The 21,244-nt window shown below is 39.1% G+C and overlaps 1 protein-coding gene across 1 annotated transcript in view; it reads left to right on the top strand.

Moving 5' to 3' along the window:
• PREP (prolyl endopeptidase) overlaps positions 1-21,244 on the top strand; it is a 109,811-nt gene that overhangs the window by 22,418 nt on the left and 66,149 nt on the right. The window contains exons 3-6 of the mRNA XM_004478734.3: positions 487-620; positions 1,867-1,997; positions 4,465-4,674; positions 7,745-7,866. Of these exons, the coding sequence (XP_004478791.1) occupies positions 487-620; positions 1,867-1,997; positions 4,465-4,674; positions 7,745-7,866 (597 nt within the window). The remainder of the gene's footprint in view (positions 1-486; positions 621-1,866; positions 1,998-4,464; positions 4,675-7,744; positions 7,867-21,244) is intronic.

Below are 21,244 nucleotides of genomic sequence, written 5' to 3'. Positions count from 1 at the left end.
GTATGCTTAGGTATGAGTGATGTACTTCAATAGATTAAAAAAATAAAACAAAATGTTAAAATAGGGCATAGGTATTTCTAACTTTATTTCTTTAACCCTGATATCTTTGGGGATCGCCAGCTGCTGGATAAGAAGCCTGGAACCTTGGCACTGTGAATACATTGATTTTTGACAGTAGGTGATCATAGCATCAGTAGAGTGGTTTGTAAAAGCAGCGATTTGGGAACCTGTATGAAGGGCAGATTTTTAAAGACTCTTTGCCTCAGTTTCCCCATCTTCAAAGTTAGACTAATAAAGGAACTTTCTCATAAGACTATTATGGAGTTTTAAATGAGTTAATACTTGCTCAGTCCATAGTCAGTGCCATGTAAACGTTGGTTATTGTTTATTTGGAGGGAAATATGCTTTCCCTGATGCATATTAATAACATTTCATGTGGAAAATCTTATTATTGACTCTCTCTGTCCTTTGTAATTTTCTCCACAGGCTTTTGTGGAGGCCCAGAACAAGATCACCGTGCCATTTCTTGAGCAGTGTCCTATTCGAGGTTTATACAAGGAGAGAATGACTGAACTGTACGACTATCCTAAGTATAGTTGCCACTTCAAGAAAGGAAAGCGGTATGTGTATCTACTTTCATATATTTGTTTTTTTACTTTTTTAATGGAATGCTTTCTTAAATTACACAAACTCTAGGTAACTTGGTTTATAAAATTGATTCATTATAAAATTAACTCATTTCTTTACTTAAATATGACAGTATTTTTGGTCTATTGGCTATTATCTAAATTCTTAAAATATGTGTTGAGAAGTATAGTAGAATGATACATCCTCTACTGTTTTTATATATATATGTGTGTGTATGAAAAAGAAATCTGGATCTTTAAGATATCATTGTCTTATGGCTAGTAATTGCCAAGAGAGGACAATTCATAGACAGCAGTGGAGATTTGTTTGCTTCTAAAACCCATCATCTTTGGCTTAAACTACTTGAAAACGTTCCAGTACGCATATATTCTCTATCCAAGAATGGAGCATAGTGACTTCTGTTCCTCTCACTTGAATGTCCACTTAAACATTTTTTTCCCCTTTTCTTCCTTTTACAAAATCTCTTTGGAACCATATCACACATTTACCTTAGAATTTCAGACTCCCTAACAGGAGTGAGCAAAATATAGTCCATGGGCCAAACTCTGCTCACTGCCTGCTTCTTGTTTAACTTTTCAAATACAATTTTTAGTGAAAAACTTGAGCTTGTTTGCATAGACTTTAATTTTTAACATCAGATTTTCTATTTGAAAAGACTGTCATTTTTGTTGTCTCTGCCTGTTTTTATTGGAACGCAGCCACACCTGTCATTTACATATTGTCCATGACTGCTCTTACGCTACAGTAGCAGAATTGAGGAGTTGCAACAGAGAGCTTTTGGCCTTAAAGGCTAAAGTATTTGCAATCTGGCCCTTTGTCGAGAAAGTTTCTTGACCCCTTGTCCTAGCAGCCTGGCAATTTCGTGCTAGAAAATTTGCTTTCTTCATTTAAAAGAAAAAGTTAGTGCTTTATGTGAATACCAGTTTTAATTGTAGCAAATGAAACTATCTGTATTTGTCTTTATCTCAAGCTGATGTGCATAATTACAATAAAGTATTGAGAGACAGAAGACAAATCCCATAGCAAACCCTCATGCCCTGAGAACAGACAGACGGCAGGACCTGCCTGACTGTCCACCCAGCAGCGCCTGTGTCTGTCGTGGCCGGGCTGCACTTGGACCTTGGGATGACTGTTTTTTCTTTCTGCTTATATATGTTTAGTTTTACTCCGCAAATTAAAAAAGTCCGCTGCTAAATAAAGACTGTCTCTGTCCCCCAGGTATTTTTATTTTTACAATACAGGTTTGCAGAACCAACGAGTGTTGTATGTACAGGATTCCTTAGAGGGTGAGGCCAGAGTATTCCTTGACCCCAACATGCTCTCCGACGATGGAACGGTGGCACTCCGGGGTGAGTGTTACACACCCACGCGGTGTCCCGAGGCCTGCACCCACAGAGTGACCCCACCTCTGAAACCTCGGAAATGGCAGGCAGGGTGTGGGCCATATTGTAGAGCAGATGCACACGCAATATCAGGAAAGCTAATTTTTGCACAGTATATTTAGAACGCATGAAGAGTCACATCCCTCTTCCACTCAGATGGCATGAAGCAGAACTGGGGAATAATTCACACTGGATCCAAATTAGCTTCTAAGGCTTCTGGGATCTTGAAGTAGCATCAGCATTTCCTCTAACATCTGAGAGACCTATCTGTGATTGGGGGAAGAAGTGATCATTTTTAAAACCTAGTTATTTGTCAGTATGATAAAAGTGAAAGTACAAAGTACAGAAACAATCCTGTAGAACTTGCGTAACTGGGTACCTTGTCTCCTGAGATTTCAGATTTAAAAGTTGACTAAGTTTTGCCTGCAGTTGCTATACATTTCCTAAATAATCTGTCTCCAAAATAAGCTCCTCTGCAGGCCATAGAGAAGGCTACTCCAGGCTTGGGCCATATGCACAAGCAATTCTAGGTTAAGGCGGTAGGTTATTATTCATTTCTATGGTTTAATAATTGTATACTCTGAGAATTCTCTTGATAACCTCCTGAATGTTCTTAGTGAAGCTGGGTCAACATTTTTCCCTGTAGCATTTCTGTTTTGTAGAGTCAGCACAGCCATAGGTGTGGTGCTCCAGAATTGAAGAATTGGAACACTGAGGTCTCTCTGATTGATTAGCTAGGCATTAGAGAGCCCTGTTCAATCACATCTATCTGCAGGCTTCTCCCTCTCTCCCATAAGCTGTGCAGATATGTACAGGGTGATCCTCTATTCACCAATAAGTATTAGAAGTCACATCCTAGTCAGCTTGATAAGAGTTTTCTTCCTTGAGTCTGAGCCCAGAGTTTTAAATGAGTTTAATATACTGGTTCTGTGCAATAACATATCCTGTTGTAGCAGTGCATTTAGTTTATAATAGAGATCTATTTTGCAACCCTCTCAGAAGGACTCCCTAACATGGTCTCATCTCTCATCCTGATAGTTATTCCAGTGAATGCTTACCTTGTGTAAGGCCTGATGGATATACAGATAAGTTAGATATGGGACCTGGCCTCATACACTACTTGAGTTTTCTGAGAATGGTATAGGGAAATTACAATATGGATAAACATTCAGCTTCTTTTGATGGTGTGTGATTTTTTTAAAACAAATATTTCAGATCAAAATGCTTCATTTCACATTTTTCTGAAGTTATTCTAATTATATATGAATAATCCAAACACCACGGTTCTATATAGAGTTAAAAACTGTATAATATCCATGTATTGCCATATTACAATATATGTAACCACTTTCCTATCAATGCCTATTTAGGTGGTTTACAATTTGTGACATTAAAAACAATGTTTTAAAGGAAAAATAAAAACAAAAATGAGTCTCTTTCTTCTTCCTGTCACCTTCCAGACATCTACATGTATATGCATATCAGCTAGCATACATTGTAAAAATTACAAGTGACTGATACGTAGGTTTTATGCAGGTTTCATCTATTTTCCCATTAATAGACATTCATGTAAAAGAGTAGAAATTCTCTGAAAATAATAAAGTTTCTTAGGATAATTTTCAGCTTCCCCTAAACTTCAGCGTCTTTCAAGAGGAAGTCCTGGTGTCATAGCTCTAATGGGAGGTGTGGTGCCAAATGCTCTACATACTTCTTAATTATAAAAGCCAAAATACAGCCTGCAACTATGTGTCCAGAAATTTTGCATAGTGATTAAAACATTCTCTCTGCCATGTGATGTGACAGTTTATAGACATACTGTTTTTCTTTCTTTTTCTTGGGTCTATGTACACCCTATGAACTTTGATTATAGGCTCTCATGCTTTACCTTGGGCCTGCAGTGGTCAGTGAATATTAATCCTCGAGTGCCAATAATGCTCCAAAAATGAGGTTGCAAAGAGGTGTTTCAAATAGTTTGGAATCCATTCAAGAAATGACCTAATGACTATAATTTATTTCATTTGCTTGGTATGTGTCATAATTTAGTCATTACTCTAAAAGCCATTTCCTTCTTGCCCTTTCTTCCCTTTAGGGTTTAAATAAAATATGTCAAAAGTCCCAGATGAGCTCTGCTTTTAACTGAACTGCCTGTTGAGTCATAGAAATTTGAAAATGAAAGTATCTTGGTGGTCATATAATCTATTACTACATTTTACAGATGAAGAAACTGAGGCCTAGAGAAAAGAGGAGATTTGTCCATGGTTCTAGTACCTTTAAAACATGGGCTGAGCTTCCAGGATTCCTCCCTCCTGCTTCTTTTGTTGCCACGCTCTGCCTCCATGTGTGACAGCTTTGTCAGTCAGCACAGAGGGCAGAAGTCAAGGCTAAGAGTTGTGTCTCCACGTTGTGTTTTGACAGTTTCTCCTATATCCCATAGGCTATGCATTCAGTGAAGATGGTGAATATTTTGCTTATGGTCTGAGTGCCAGTGGCTCAGACTGGGTGACGATCAAGTTCATGAAAGTTGATGGTGCCAAAGAACTTCCAGATGTGCTTGAAAGAGTCAAGTTCAGCTGTATGGCTTGGACTCATGATGGGAAGGGAATGTTCTACAACTCATACCCCCAACAAGATGGAAAAAGTGATGGTAAGTTAAGACTTAAGAGGAAGCACTTCTTTCACAAAAGGCGGCATGACTTTATATGACTAGAGAGAGAAGCTAAATTCTGCATAAAGGTATGATCTGGAACTAGGTTTCCTAAAAAAGTGTGGTATCAGTTAGCTTTGCTGTGTAACAAGTCATCCCAAAATTTAGTGACTTAAAATAATAACCATTTTCTTTTGCTTATGAGCCTATGGGTTGGCCGGACAATTCCTCTGGACTTAGCTGTGCTCTTATCACATTTGCGATCAGCTGCAGGTCAGTTGGCTGCTTTTGGCTTGGCTCTCTCACATGTCTGGGGGCTCATTTGGGGCAACTCAGCCTTCTCAGGCCTGGTCCATGTGGTCTCTCTCTTTAAGCAAGCTAGCTTGGGCTTGTTCACATGGCAGGTCAGCAGAGTTCCAAGAAAGCTGAAAGGGCCTAGGCTCTTTGCTGGTACAGCATCTCTGCATCTGTGCAAATGTGTGCATCTGGCACAACATTTGAGGCCCAGGTTTGTTACCGGCACAACATCTCTTCATTACATTTTGTTAGTCAAAGCAGGTCACAAGGCCAGCCCAATTCAAGAGCTGGGGGAATAGACACTGAAAAATAGGGGCCATTACTGCAATTGGTGCTCCATGTATTATCTCTCTCAAGGTAATTATGGGAAAGATGGATTTTTTAGTAAAACCGACCTCTTTTATGATAGTAAATGATCCTTCTTTCCTACTGCACTCATTGCATCTCTTCCCTGGATCAGAAGTTACAGGTCATCTATTGGTTGCCATTATCTTGTTGCTCTTCTCCTTGCTCCTTCCTGGATGCATCTTTGTTCTTCTCTTTCAACTGCATGAAGTTCTTTTTGTCTTCAAGTGGAACCCTCCACCCTCCACCTTCATGCCATATCCTCCCATGGCTTGTTTCCTTCCTGTGTTACAGGCAGTCACCTCAGCATCTTCCTTATGCCTCCCCATTTTCCCACATGGTATATAGAATGTACATATCATTTGTGTTCAGTCTTCACAGGTGGGTTTTTACTGTCCCTGGGTTAGAGATTGGGAACCAGGGTGCAGAAGAGAATCTTGGTAACCTGCCGTTGGGCCTGGGCCTGGGCCTGGCAAGAAGCAAAGCTCCTCCAGTGCTTTTACTGCATGTGCTCTCTCCTTAGAATGACTTGCTGTATCTTTATCATCTTTAGATGTCTGTTCTTTTCTGCCCCGCTCTCCCTGTCTGTTTGAGTTGGGGATAAGGCTATAATGCTTTTGACTCTTTTACCTGTATTATTTTCTGCCTTTCAATTAGACTACTGAAATGTCTTTTCCTTAACACACCAATGAAATACAAAAGGAGAATTTTAGTTTGCCAATGGCTGCCAATGCAAAATACCAGAAATGGGTTGGCTTTTATAATGGGAATCTATTAGGGTAGAAACTTACAGTTCTGAGACTGTGAAAATATGCAGATCAAGGCATCTCAGAGACGCTGTCTCACCAAAAGTCAACTGCTGGCCATCCTGGACTCCTTCCACATGGCAAGGCAAAATGGCAGTCGGTCTCTGCCTTCTCCTCCAAGCTCACTTTCTCCCTGAGCTCAGGTGTAGTAGATCAGGCATATGGCTCATCTCTTACCTCTCCTCCTGGTATGGTTGTTTCAACTTCAGCTTTAGCTGCTCTGCTGATTTCCACCTCCAGCCTTTCTCTCAGGCTCTTGGCATTTCTCTGTCTTTCAGTGGCTGCAGGTGATCCTGGAGTCCTCTCTCACGTGGCAGGATAAAATGACAGCTCTTCTTCTCCTTCTCCATTTATGTAGGACTCCTGTAAAGAACTCTTAACTGAATCTAACCAAAAAGTCCCACATAAATAAGTTTACATGCACAGAAATCGCTTAGTTTAAGAACATAATTTTCTGGGGCCCCCAAAGACTCAAACCGGGACAAGGAGCTAATGGTAGGATTTCCATTCAAAGATGTCAGCTAAAGAAAGACATCTGTGTTCTATACACTTAAATAGCTGTCTGTGTTAAAGGTGCACCAGAGTTAGAAAATGTTGGCTGTTTGCAAGTTCTGGGAGATAAAAAGTATATAATGGGTCAGTTCTTATTAGAAAACAATGCTATTAACTTATGAAAAACATATGTTATTATTTACCACCAGCTTTCAGTGGTAAAAGTAGTAGTGATTGGTAATTGTGGTTGAATTAAGGAAGCCAGTATCTCCCAGCACTCTTCTTGAAGGGACCCCGTGGCCACTCAGGCTTTATAATGGAGGACCCTGTGAATAAAGCTAAACTATTCTGACAGTAGGCTTCTTAGCAATGTTTCTAGAAAACCCAGAGGTTTAGTTTGCTAAAGGCTACCAAAACAATATATCAAAAATGGGTTGGCTTTTACTATGGGGATTTATTAAGTTGCAACTTTATAGTTCTAAGGACTGGAAGATAGCCACATCAGTCTCCCTTCTTCTCTGGGTCTCATCACATTCAGTTTCCTGGTTTCCATGGCTTCCTTTTCCAACTTCTGGGGTCCTCTCTCCATGCTTCTGTGTTCCCCTGAATTCCAGCCTCTGGCCTCTGGGACCCTCTCTCTCAGTCTCTGGGGGTTTCTCTCTCTCTCTCTCTCCATCCCTCTCTGTATTCATCTGTTTATAAAGGATTCCAGTAAGAGGATTAAGATTTACCCTGGGTCATGGCTTATGAAGTAATCTAATCAAATAATTCCACCTGCAAAGGGTTCACACTCACGGAAATGGGCCAGTTTCAAGAACATGATTTTCTGGGGTACATATAGTCTCAAACTCCCACACCCTGGGAAGATCGCTAGGTGTTGTAAAGCTTTTTGCATTATGTTGTTATCTCATTTTTCCTTCTTTGTCCTGAAAACTTGGCCTTTTTTTTCTCAATTAAAAATTTAATGAAAAAGTTCTTCCTTCAAAATGAGCAGGTATGTGTGAGTTATTTCTAGGGTGAGACCTGCTATCTAGTTTTTTACATGTTTCTAGCATTGTATACTATGGGTGGAATAGATTTTTTTTTTTACTTGCCAGCTGCATTTCAAAATACATTTTTAACTCCTTCAGGCACAGAGACATCCACCAATCTCCACCAAAAGCTCTGCTACCATGTCTTGGGGACTGATCAGTCAGAGGATGTTTTGTGTGCTGAGTTTCCTGATGAGCCTAAGTGGATGGGTGGAGCAGAGGTATTGTACAACTGTGAATTTTTACCCATGAAAACCATGTGTTCAGACATTCTTATGTTATATAATGATCTTTATGGGTGGTAGGAGTTCTTTGAGTAAATGTTCTTTTGTGAAAAATATCAGTATTCAAATTGACTCATAATAATGAAGGTGATAAACCTTTTAACTGCATCCTCAACATAAAATTCTTTAATACTAAAAACAGTGCATACTTATAATTTTTAAACGTAGAAATGCAGTATAATGTAAAGTAAAACATTAACACTGCAAAACTCTGAGTCCTACTTCTCAGAGGTAAGAACTGAGTTTCCTTCCAAAAAATTGTCTTTGTGTATACAAGTGAGAATGTTGAGAGAGTGTGTGTCTTTTCCTTTTTTTACACAAATGTGCTCTCTTCATGTGTATTGTTCACCTGTTTTTGCATTACAATAAGTATCTTTTAGACATTTTTCCCATCTTATAAATAATTCATACATTCCTTGGGGGTTTTATAAATAACTAACCTCTACTGAAATGAAGTGATGCTTCTTTGAACTTACTGGCCCAAATTTTATTCCGATAATCAACTGTGACATGTTTTCTTTACACATTCTTGGAGTAAGATTGGAGTAAGAATTTGACTCTTGTTTGTTCATTTCTGGGTATTAAAACTTTTTTTTTTTGAGAGAGAAGGATTTTAATGTTTTAATATAAGTGGGATATCATTCCTATTTTTAGTGGGGATAGGGGAAATCCATTAGGAACATTTTAGCTCATTGAACCACTTACCTTTACTCTTAGAGACTTTGGTAGGAAAGGAACATTTTTAATTTTACATTTTGTTCTTGGGTCTCATGCATTAAGGAATGAAATAAGAATCCATCCATGTGCATTGACATACCCTGTTCTAATTGTCCTTTTATTATTTATTTTGTTTCTCTAGACCAGGGGTCAGTAATCCATAGCCTTCAGACCAAATCTAGCGTACTGCCTCTTTCCTAAATCAAGTTTTATTGGAACTCAGCCATGCCCATCTTTTTACAAACAGCCTATGACTCTTTCCTTTAACAACAGATCTTATGACCTACAAAACTGAAAATATCTACCTTCTCCCCCTTTATATAGAAAAAGTTTGCCAATCTCTGGTCTAGTCTTTAATGGAATGTGTTTAAATGAATGTATAGGCCTTATATTTTATTACCTGATAATATGGGGCTTTTTCATGTTTTTTTCCCTCTCCCCCCCACCCCCCAGCTCCTATTATTATTTTCCTCATACAACCTGTGTTTTGATGGCTTTTCTGATTTTAAAAATTTGCATTTTGTAAATTACTTCCAGTAAGTTTTCTTCCTAGGTCAGCTTCTTCTCACACCTAGTACTTCTGCTTACTATGATTAATAGATGTTAATTTATAAAATAATATACATTTTTACCTTTATCTGAGTGAACTATAATTAGGGAGATAAATATGCTACCAATAAAACCCAAAACAGTCATTTCTCTACACCTTTTTTGGGGGGAAGACAGTGTTGGTAAGGAAAACCTAAAATAGTACATTTTAATAATCAAATTTTATTCCTTCTGGATTCTTCATAAAATCAAAGGCATGTTCATTTTTTTAAATTTCATTTTTAGAGTTTGTTATGTCCAGTAATTAGAGCTGGAATATAAAAATTAGAATTTGGTGTAACTAATTTCTGTTATATTAGAATTATTATTTGCCTTTATAAATGTTTATTGCCATACTATCTCTTTCTTATAATGGATTATATTAAATCTAACCTAACCTTATCCTCTGTTTTTATTTTTATTTTTATTTTTTGCTTTTTTAATTATCTTTTTTTTTTAAAAGATACATAGTCACACAAAATGTTACATTAAAAAATATAAGAGGTTACCATATACCCCATTCCCTATACTCCCACTCCTCCCACATCAACAACTTCTTTCATTAGTGTGGTAAAAGACATGTTCTTGTAGAGAAATTTTATGCTTCAATAGCTAATAATTTCAGTGCAGCAGACCTTGTTTTAACCAAGGTTGAATTTATTTTGTTGATCGAATAACATGTATACTAAAAATGTATACCAGCATATCAATATATTTTAGCATTTAGGTGTTAAAAAAAACAAAGACACCTTGACAGTGGAAAACACGGGTCTATTTATTAGCATTTGACTGAAGCAGCTTATGCATATTTAATTTATGCATATTTGATTTACTAGCTAGACAAAAGAGAAGAAAAGTAGATTTAAATAGTTTGTGTGTTCCATCATCCACTCAATAGATGTAACTACCTTAAAAAAGATGTAATCATTCCATTGCCAAATGAAATTAAACAACACAGAGAGCGTGTGTCAGTGGCTAGAACTGCCCTTCTGCCTCTGAGCCCTTAACCAACATGCTGCTCCAGCTCCCTGCACAGTGCTGACTGTTTAAAGGCTGGCAGTAAATGAAAGGATGTGTCTGTGCTGCACACAAATGAAAACTGAAATCGTTGAGAAATAAAAAAACAACAGCAACAAAAAAAAAACCCAAAGCCTAGAAGGACATGTAAAGGGAGTCATAAGGAATTTTGCATGGGATGAGAGTCCTATTTAGTGATTTATGCAGAGGAAGATCTAAGGAAACCGTGGGCCTAGTGAGCACACCTGGGTGTAGCCTTCCCTTCAGCAGTATTCCAGCTGCTTGGATGCTTTTGTCAACAGGTGTCACCCCATCAGGGTTGATGGGGTTAGTCTGGCTGACAAGGTGGGTGCCTGCCTTCACCCTCCCACATGTGGTCTTTCTGAGCCCCTGCACTCTTTGTCATTTCATCGCGAGCTCTTTAGTTCTCAGGTATTAAACCTTCAGAAGCTTCAGGCCCATCCTGAATTGGTGGTTCAGTTCCAGCTTTTCCTCCCAGAAGGTCAGCGCATCAAGACAGATCTTGAAGTGGGAGTTTCTTGTACCCTTCAAGGCAATGTGATGAAGCCAGGGGAATCCAGGAAGCTGGTGCACTCCAGAACTGGGTGGACCAGACCTGCCCATGTCTGACCTACAGATTAGCACAGTTTTCCTAACAGCGTTTATTTCGTGACCTGCCCCTTAGAGAGAAGCTAGTAGTCCTCTTCATAATGACACACCAAATCCATGTGCTACAGTCGTGGCTTTCATTTCTAAAGTCCTTGCTTTGGGGATTTGAATGCTAGTTCAAACCTAGCATTTTGTTAGTACCTTTACTGTGTCTGTGTAGGAGAGCCAGTGTGTTATGGTGATAGAGTTGTCCAGAAATTGGGGCGTTTTTATTCTAGTCCCATCTGTGTAGCCTTGGGCAAGTCACCTTGGCCTCCCGAGTATGTGTTTTCTTAGTTTCTTTTCTCCAGGGCTTTTGCAGCCGTGGAGGTATCTGGATGAAGGATTTGTCACAGTGTATCCTAGACTCCAAGGCAGGCTTCCTGGCAGGGAGAGCACAGGTGTTGGATGGGAGGCAAGCGGAGCATGGACTTCAGATCTGAGAGAGGAAGTGGTTGAAGGGGCTCGGCGGGGTGCCTGGATGTGTCTTTGTGGTTGTTTCTCTGGCTTGTTGCCACCCCCCACCCTTTCAGTCACCATAAATCCAAGTTCACCAAGGACTTCCCTTTATCTCCTCCTGGGACGCTTATCCTTCATTCACAGATACCTCTTCTGCCTTCTTGTGCGGATATCTTTCTTGCCTTGATTTATGCAACAGCCAGAACTCAGTAGGTTACAGTCAGGAAGCAGCTGTAGTTCTCCTACCATTGCCTTCAGCCATGCCTGCCTGTGACAACATCCCTCCTGGAAGACCAGTTCCTACCTGGTACAGCCCATAGCTTTCTGACTTGTTGCAGTATTAGGACTGTTATTAAAAGGCCATTGCTGTCCAAAGCAAAATATCAGTCCCTCTGATTCACACCGTTTGTCCTCCCCAGCTGAGTGAACACCTGGACGACTCGCAGGTGGGGTGGGGGCTCTGTTTGGGCCCTCTCCTTGGTCACTCGTGCCATTTTGTTTGCTCCAGCTGCCAAGCAGGGAGCAGACATTAGAGAAGGAGTAAGGGTTTTTGCCTCATCCGAGCTGTCTGTCATTCACTCCTGACTACCAGTTGTGGTGGTGCCCAGATCATCTGCTGGAACTCTGCATCAGTGTGGATCTTGAATTCTCTGGCTGACCTTTTTCACTCTCTGCCCACCCCAGGGCTTCTTGTGTTCCCTTGATATTCATACTAGCTCCGCGCCTACTCTCTGTCCTTTTTCAGCAGGGACCTTTCCAGATGATTCAAGGGAAGCTACCTTCCTGGTGCCTCTTGACCTTGGGGGAAGCCACGTTGTTGGGTTGCTACATCCTACAAGTACAGACTGTGCTCACCACTGCCACCCAAGCATGCCAGGCTGGGCCTCCTGCCCCCAGTCCCTCCATATACCTCCAAACTGCTGGGCTTACAGGAACAGAAGAGCTTTCTCATGTCCCTTGGGTCTAGCATGAGACAGATATTGCTTTTGGCTTAAATGGTCAGAGATGCTAATTATCATTTCATATAAATAGTAAGACATTAGTTGAGGGGTTGAATGATGGAAGAACAGAAATTGGTGTGCTATAGAAGGTTCTATTGCTCTGATGGATAAACAAAACAAAACATAAAGCTCCTTATTTTAAAGTGAATTGTAGAGCATTTGGGGGAAGAAAAAGAAGGATTTTGAGGCACTTTTCCCAGCAGAGGTTGCTCTAGAATGAAGATTCTGAAAATGTATCAAGTCTGTTTATAAAGAATTAAGGAGAAAATGCTTAGCCACTTCTAGCTGAGTCCAATTTTGAGAACATAAATCCTACCATACCTAATTCTTGATAAAAGGATTTTTTACAAAGGTAATCCTAAATCTTAACATTTATCATACCTTCATGAGCCATTGTTATATTTTCACTTGGAATCCTTAGTAATTATAAACTTAACTGCATGTGTGTAGGTGTGATACACAATGCAAAATGCTTTGCCTGATGCTTGTCACATAGTCAAGCAGTACATTTCCTCTCTCCCCCCGATTCCCCTGCTGCGATTCGCACACATGAATGCCAGTGCCACCTCAGGTGCATCCACTGCCACCTTACAGAACACACACGGTTTCTAAAGTCCAGTGTCACTCCCGAGGGAACTCTGCCTCATCTGTCCCTTACTTGTTGGATATTTTTGAGTTGGAGCAGTGATTAATGAGCAGCCCTCATCCTGGGAAGCATAGTTCATGCATGCATTTCCCCAGTTATGTAGTAAGCCCTTCTTCGTGTCAGCCACTGTGCTTGGGCATGCTCTGTTACCGAGGATGTTTTTGTCACAGTAAGCTATTCTATATAAATATTTCTAAATAATATGAAGAGGCATGAGGCTCATGGCAAAATTTCTCATTCATTCCTTTTGTCTGCCCTTTGTAAAATGCTGTCATCCTTCGGTCATTAGCCCGAGGCTGCTGGCATTTGTTCCTGTTGGTGACCTTCGGTACCTTGTGCTGGCCAAGTGAGCCCTGCATTTTCCCACCAGCTCCTGGAGACCAGTACCTTCAGTTCATCACAGAAGTGGCCTAGGGGTTTCCTCTACAGCAATCCTGGGATGGATTCCTAACAGACTCTAATGCCCAAAGCTCATTGCGTATGCCTCCTCTTTCTTTAGCACTGCGTGAAGTGATGATATTCATCAAGCTGATTAGTATGCAGGAAAATTCTGGGTGAGAAGCTCAGCAGCCTGGTAGGGAAGGCAGAAGACTTAGAGACCTGGATGTGAGGAAATCAGACGGCTGTGCTGCTCTTGACACAAAACAGCTCCTGACGGGGCGAGAGTTGTTTTTATAGTAATAATGATAGATTTTCTGATCAACCACTTTTCTCACCTGACCCTTCTCATGGCTTAATAAGGGAGAAAGGAAAGCAAACAAGTTTCTGAATAACCAAGTTGATCTGCCACAGAAACAGCCAGGTAGAGTAGGAGCCATAGTTGTTACATCATGTGAAGAGCTATTCATCTTTTATTTGAACGGGTTTTCTTTTCCTAAAATTTTCTGTTATATCTATTTCTGGCATACCAAGCAACACATCATATAATATTTGGATTGATTTCTTTTTCCTATCTTTGCTGTGGTACTATGCTATATTGGGAAAGTTGGGTAATTTGATTTAATCACTGACTGTTAGAAATGTTTGTGTTCACACATACTATTACATGTGCTTATGGCTACCCTGAACTTGTGTTACTGAAACTGTCTCTTATTTTTATTACAAACCCATAAATGAGTCCCATAAATGAAAAGGCATAATTGTAGGTGATTAGTTTGACATTTATAAGTTTTCCTAAATTAAATTTTACAAATGTACTTAATATTAAAGGGATGTTGTTATGATTCAAAACTGTTAGGAAAGAAATCCAAAAGAGTCTGTGAAATAGATTTAATAAAGTTTCTGAGAGTAGCATGATTAACTCTCAAAGCAATTAAAATTCATTTTTGCTCCTTTTGCTAATTTCCAGGACAATTTCAATTGTCACTGCATAATTAATTCTTTAACCCTGATGTGGAAAGGGAAATACTTTCTTCAGTTTGGAGAAATGCATGTAGATTCAAATTATGAAGAAATTTCCTCTACCTTCTTTTGCTTTGTAAGTGGAAACACACACACACACATATATAGATATAGATGAAGATTCATGCCCAGGAATATCTGTTTATTAGCAGAAGACTCTCTGGCTCTGGATTTTAGTAACTCTAGCATAAAATAACTTATGGATTTTTCTTTGAAAATGACAATATGCTTGATGAAAATCTGTATATTTTCTGGACATAAAATATTGATTGTGTTTCCTGTCATTTTGAAATTCATATATCTTTGTAGACAGTTATCAACTATTGGGAGTTTTAAAATTTAATAAACCTCCTGTTAATTTTCTCACCATGATATTCATCAATAGAATTTAGGTCATTTGGAATACCTATTATAGCTATCCGTATCAGTAATGAGACTAAGAATAGCCAAAGTGACTTAAAATTTTTATTATCTAGTAATAATATATTATTATTCTAGTGATAATAATAATATAGGTTTATTGCTAAAAAGTCAAATGCAAAAGTCCCATTCTCCGGAGAAGCTGCCATTGTTCACGCGTTAGTGTCTATTTCACACTTAATTATTTTTGTAGACTCATATATTTTTTTAAATACCTTATAAATGGATGGTGGAGTTGACAGTCATTTGGAAAATCTGGAGGAGCTTGACTAAGACTCTGCTCTCAATGGATATCATCATACCTACCTGTGGTGTTAACTACAGGCATTTAATAAAAAATGTATTGTTTGGGACCACATCCCATGAGGTATATACTCTGGTTGCTGCTTCTCTTTCAAAATTCTGTGGTTTTATTGTTCCTGGTATTGTAAATTGTTAGATTCCTGAGTATGCTAAATCACATGAATTATGTATTTGTTGGACCAGCACAAGTGAGCCCAATAGAATAAGTATAAAATATGCACTCAGTTTAATACTTTATCTGTCAAGAGTTTCCTTCATAAATATTAGCTTATTGTAATGATAAGAAGCCATGAATTAATGTCTTCTTTAATGGAAATATAAAAAATGATATCCCCATACCTTACGTCCTGTCTTTGATAAATGTAAATGAGTATGGCAGCTGCTTTTGGGTGCCCTCCTCAAAAATAGAAGCCATCACTTATAAAACTTCTTCACGATAGTAGAAAATATGCCAAGGTTTAAGAAACCACAAAGGTTACAGGGAAGTATTTCTTCCCTCTTTCTCTGATTTCCCCAGGGAAGAAGTTTCTACAGTCAGGGTTTCTCAGTGGTTAGACAAGGGGAACGTTGAAAGTCCACTAGTGAGCCTAGAAATGAACTCTTCCTTCATTTCTATATTTTTCAGCACTTGGGCAGGGCAAAGTGTACTGTTTGTAGGACCCTCTCAGGAGACTTGAGTGGAAGAACCATACCTGTGGGCTGTGCTTTCTAAATTCTGCATAGTTCCAGGGCATTTTTGGCACCATGAGTGCTGTCACAGGTCAGGTTCCTGGGAAGCTGACTCTGAGGTAGAAATTTGCATTTAGGAAATTAAACAGGAATGCCTTTAGAATCGCCACCTGTGGCGTGAAAGAGGTAGAGGCAGACGCTGACTGTGAAGCCATCAACACAAAGCCTTCAGCCCATCCTATGAGGAGCTCTCGAGCCAGGATATCCCTTCAGAGCCTTTATACTGTGCATCAACCAGTCATTGGCTATGTGATGACCCCAAAAGAATATGTGGCCTTGGGGCAGGTGGCTCCCTTCGACTTGAGGACACGTCCCATCCTGAGAGGAACTGAACTAAGGGCAGTCTGCTGCCAGTACCTAGCAACTAGGGAGCAAGAGCTTCAATCCTGCACGACCACAGCATCCACTGCAGATGCTGATGTCGTCTCTCAGTGATAGGCATACCTGACAATATATGAGTTTGAGTATATATTAGACATAGCACTCTGTTCCAGATACGCATACCAACACAGTGGTTTTAAGAATGGAAATATTCAAACAACCATTTTTTTTAAGAAATTCTACTTGTTTAAGAATCCGTTAGTGGCCTTTCCTTCCCAAAAGCCTTCTCAGATCTCACTCTTCCTCCCAGCTCCTCTCCCAGTTAGATGACTCTCTGGCACTCCCATCATACTTTGTACTTCTTGCTATTAGTGCCCTACAATATTGCTTTATCTGAGTGTGTGCTCATGTTCATCTGGCTTTCTCCCAGCTGAAGATGCACTGCTGAGGGCCCTGTCCTCTAGGATCTATGTGTTCCAGAACCTGGGTCAGCAGCAAGCCCTTGGTAGCCCCTCAGTAAATGTTGGAAACAGCCTCAGCTCTGACTCCTTTTAATAGTGAACACCTGTCTTTGGTGACACGTGGGAAATCATGTCTTTGTTCAACAATCTGGAAAGTTGGCTGGCACCTAGATTCTCTTATCACAACCAGCCACTTTGGGGACAGTAGCCTTCTTCAATCTCGTTTACCCCCGGGCTTGTTATTGAAAGGCTTTTGCCCCAGAGTCTATGGTAGTTCTACTGGTGGATTAGGCTGGACTGCCAGAGGATCCGTTTTGCCATGACTGGTGGTAGTACCACCTAGCCCTAAGTATGTGACCTGAGCCGCCTTTCCCTTTTCACTCTGGTCCCTCACCCAAGTGCCACTCAGTGGAGTTGGAAGTTAAGTTTGAAGAAAAGCTTGCTGAAGACAAGAAGCCGAGAAAAGAGGGAAGAATGAATTACTCTTTAAAGCCTGGAAATGAGCATTCAGCTCTTTCCAGCCCAAGAAAACAGGCCTTTTTGCTAGCCATGATGGGAGCAAGGGGGGTGACTGATTGGGGTAAGCAGGGGTGGGGGGGCTGGGGAGGGATGTCACTTCTGGCTTTGTGTTTTTAATCTATACAGGTGTTTGTTGGTGAATAATGAAAAACTAAGTACCAGTGAATTACCAATGTTATCTAGCCCATCTGTAGAATAGCACATTCTTTGTACATCTGCATTTCTATTTCCAACTACTTTTATCAATACGATGTTATTACTTAACATTTTCCAATTAATATCTAATCAGTACCTTAAATATAATTCAGCAACTGACTCCACACTGTATCTAAAGGGAAATATATGTATTTTTAACATACGGTAATAATGGCAAAAAGTTTTCATTTTCATCCCTTTTGGTATTATTGGGAATGCAAGTAATTGATATTACGTCAGCAAATATAGATGTTTCATTTATAGAAATTCATAAATTTTATTTTTAATGTTTATTTACATAAATAGTGTATTTTCATGAAGTCAGTCATTTTTACTTGAGGAAAATTTGTTTGAAATAATTAAGGCATAATGTAGAAGGAAGCTGTGAAAAGCACAGATTTAGGAATTACATATTTCATTATTGGTCAGATTGATGTTATTGCAGCACTAGCACAAAAAGTCAGTGCTTTTAAATCAGATTGTTTCGGGCGAGCACAGTTATTCCAGTTGATGCCATGTTGTTTAAAGGAAAAACCACAGTATTTTGCCAACTGGAGTTTGTACTATTTCATAAAGGTCTGATGGGCCCTTTGCTCTCCTGCTTCCCTGTTTTCCGTTTATCTGACTTTCAGAAGAGTTGCTTTATTCCCTTTTTTTTTTTTTAAAGATTTATTTCTCTCCCCTTCTACCCCGTTCCCCAGTTGTCTACTTTCTGTGTCCATTCACTGTGTGTTCTTCTGTGACTGCTTCTATCCTTAGCAGCAGCATCGGAAATCCTGGTTTCTTTTTGTTGCATCATCTTGTTGTGTCAGCTCTCCGTGTGTGCGGTGCCATTCCTGGGCAGGCTGCACTTTCTTTTGCTCTGGGCGGCTCTCCTTACAGGGCACACTCCTTGCGCATGGGGCTCCCCTACATGGGGGACACCCCTGCGTGCCAGGGCACTCCTTGCACACATCAGCACTGCGCATGGGCCAGCTTCACAGGGTCAAGGAGGCCCAGGGTTTGAACCGTGGACCTCCCATGTGGTAGGTGGACACCCCATCCATTGGGCCAATTCCTCCTCCCTGCTTTATTCTCTTGAGGTTCATATGTCATCACCATCAACAGGATATTTGTCTTCACCTCCCAATGACTTCCAAAACTTATTTTAAAAATTGCCGTGTAATAGTCTTGAGTACGAGGCTGTGGTTAAATGTGTTATTATTGATAAAATTTTAGTGGAAGAAGATGTATTAATAATCTGTTTTGGGGAGAGGGAATGATGACTTATAAGTGATTTTAAGACTTGAGACCTTGATCTCTTAAAACTTCAGAGTTGTTTCCAGTTTGTCAATTTAGTTTCAGGGCTATAGAACATCTCTGGGTTGTTATGAAGAGAATTATAGTGAAACAGACTGATTAAATTGACATCCCAACAGTAATGGACCTTGGGAATCCCTGCCTTACATTAAATAGAAACTGCTGTGACTCTTCAGTCCAGCCAGAAGTGCTCAGAAAAACTCATTAGATTTGCTTGAGACAGCTGTCATTGAAGGTTTGGTGTCACTCTTGCAGTGAATTTTACCTTCTGATCTTCCTGTTGGCTGAATCACTACAACTGAATTAACTATAGTTTATGATTGACATAGCATGACTCTAAACATTAAACTGTAAAGATTCTGGCTTTATTTACAGACAAGAAAGCAAAAGTATGAAGGATTATTGATGAGATTGCTTTCCATTTTATATAAATTGTAATTGTAAGTTTGCTATGATATTAATTTAAGATTTAAAAAAGGATGGATTTAGAATTCTAGACATTGGTTTATTAGCTATGTATATTAAAATTTTAGGGAAAACATAAAAGAAGACTAAAAATAAAATGTATAACTCCCAAATCAGTTAAAGAAGAAAAACAAGTTATAAGGAAAATTAAAATTAATATAATACAGAGAGGAAAGTGGAAGGGGAAAGCAAGGTGAATAGAAAATGATAAATTATAAGAAGGTAGAAACCAGTATACCAACAATAACATTTAATAAAAATAGACTCTTGGACTGGATTTTAAAAACTAAATCAAGTTATATTTGTTTGCAAGAGACCCACTTAAACCTTAAAACATAGTGACAGGGAGCAGATGTGGCTCAAGCAGTTGAGTGCCTCCTTCCCACGAGAGGTCCCCAGTGCCTCCTAAAAACAAAAAACAAGCAAAACAAACGAGAAGTTCAGCTCAGGGTTGCCGATGTGGCTCAGTGGTTGAGCTTCCCATCAGCTTCCCACGTACAAGGTCCCAGCTTCAATACCTGGCCCTGGTACTTCAAAAACAAAAACATAATGACAGATTTTTTTATTCTGCTCATGGTGGCACAACTGATACTAGGCTAGATTGCCTGCCATAAACATTAGAAAACTGTACAAGATAGACAAAGTAACTGATTCTGGGCATGGATCAAAAATTCTCTTTACAGGTTTAACAGCAGTTTAGACTCTAAAAGAAGGGATCAGCAAACCTGAAGACAAGATGATAGAAAAGATGATAGAAACTGTTCAAACTCATAGAAACTATCCATACTTAATCAAAAAATTTTTAAAAAGCTGAAACAATAATGAAGAAAGTCTCATTGACCATGGGACAATGCCAAGTGATTTAACATTCATGTATTCAGAGTTCTGGGGTAGGGATGAGGGAACAGAATCCTAAATATGAGGAAAAACAATGACCAAAAAGTTTTACAAATTTTATGAAGTCTATAAACCCATGAATTCAAGAAGCTCAAGTGAGCTAAACACAAAGGAAACTACATCAAAGCCCATTATAATCAATTTGCCAAAAACCAAACCAAAGATAAAAAAATCTTAAAAGTAGCTACAGAAGAAAACACACATTAGATACAGGGAGACAAGGGTAAGAAATGGTTCTGACTACCTATCCGAAACAATGCATGTCAGAGACAGTAGAAACACACCTTCTTAAAAGATCCACCTTGCTTGCCACATTTGAAACTACAGCCCCTCCTACGCAGACCTGCTCATTTTCTCCATGGCGTTTTCATCTTCTAATATACCATGTAATTCCATACGTAAGTGTTTGTCTCTTCCAGTAGAATGTAACTTTTCCCCCTAATTTATTCACTGTTGTATCTTCAACACCCAGAAGAATGCCTTGCATAAAATAGCTGTTCACCAAATATTTACTGAATGAACAAATGAAAGAATAACAGTGAGTATACAGAAAAACAGGAACTCTTCTACACTCCTGTTGTGTAAAAGTGTAAGTTGGTGCAGCTGTCTAATAAAGTTAATTATTAGCATATCCTACCACCTAGCAATTTTACTTCTTGTTATCTATCCAGGGGATCTCTTCTTACATAAGGTTATGAGTTAATATGTTTAAGCATGTTTACTAAAGTATTGTTTGTAATAGAAAACAATTGGAAACAATCTAAATGTTTATTGGTAAGAAAATGGAAAAGTTAATTTAACAGATGTTCGTAGACTGGCATACTGTACAGCAGTTGAAATGAATGAACTAGGTTTACATATATTAACATGGATTAATTTAGAAAAACAATATTGAGTGAAAAAAATTAGTTGCAGAAGTATACATATAGTTTGATACCATTTATCTAAATTTTGACAACTCAAAATAATTTTTTGCATTTGCTTTGTTGACATCAGTTGGATACTTTATGCTACACAAGATTCTGCTGTTTAATACTGAATGTAAATCCTCTAAAGTACAGACCTGTCATCTCTAATACTTTTTGGTAGAGACATCTGAAGTATGCATAAATCTTTTTCAATAAATACTTAACAGGACCACTTCAAACCACATCTTTGTATCCATGTCCATTTTGTAAATTCTTATCATATATGTCTACTGTTAAAATATATAATCCATGAAGTAATTC

This window comes from Dasypus novemcinctus, chromosome 11 (assembly GCF_030445035.2).
Source record: "Dasypus novemcinctus isolate mDasNov1 chromosome 11, mDasNov1.1.hap2, whole genome shotgun sequence".
Taxonomy (NCBI): Eukaryota; Metazoa; Chordata; class Mammalia; order Cingulata; family Dasypodidae; genus Dasypus; species Dasypus novemcinctus.
The sequence above is the reverse complement of the archived record's forward strand: the minus strand, read 5'-3'. Positions and strand labels throughout refer to the sequence as shown.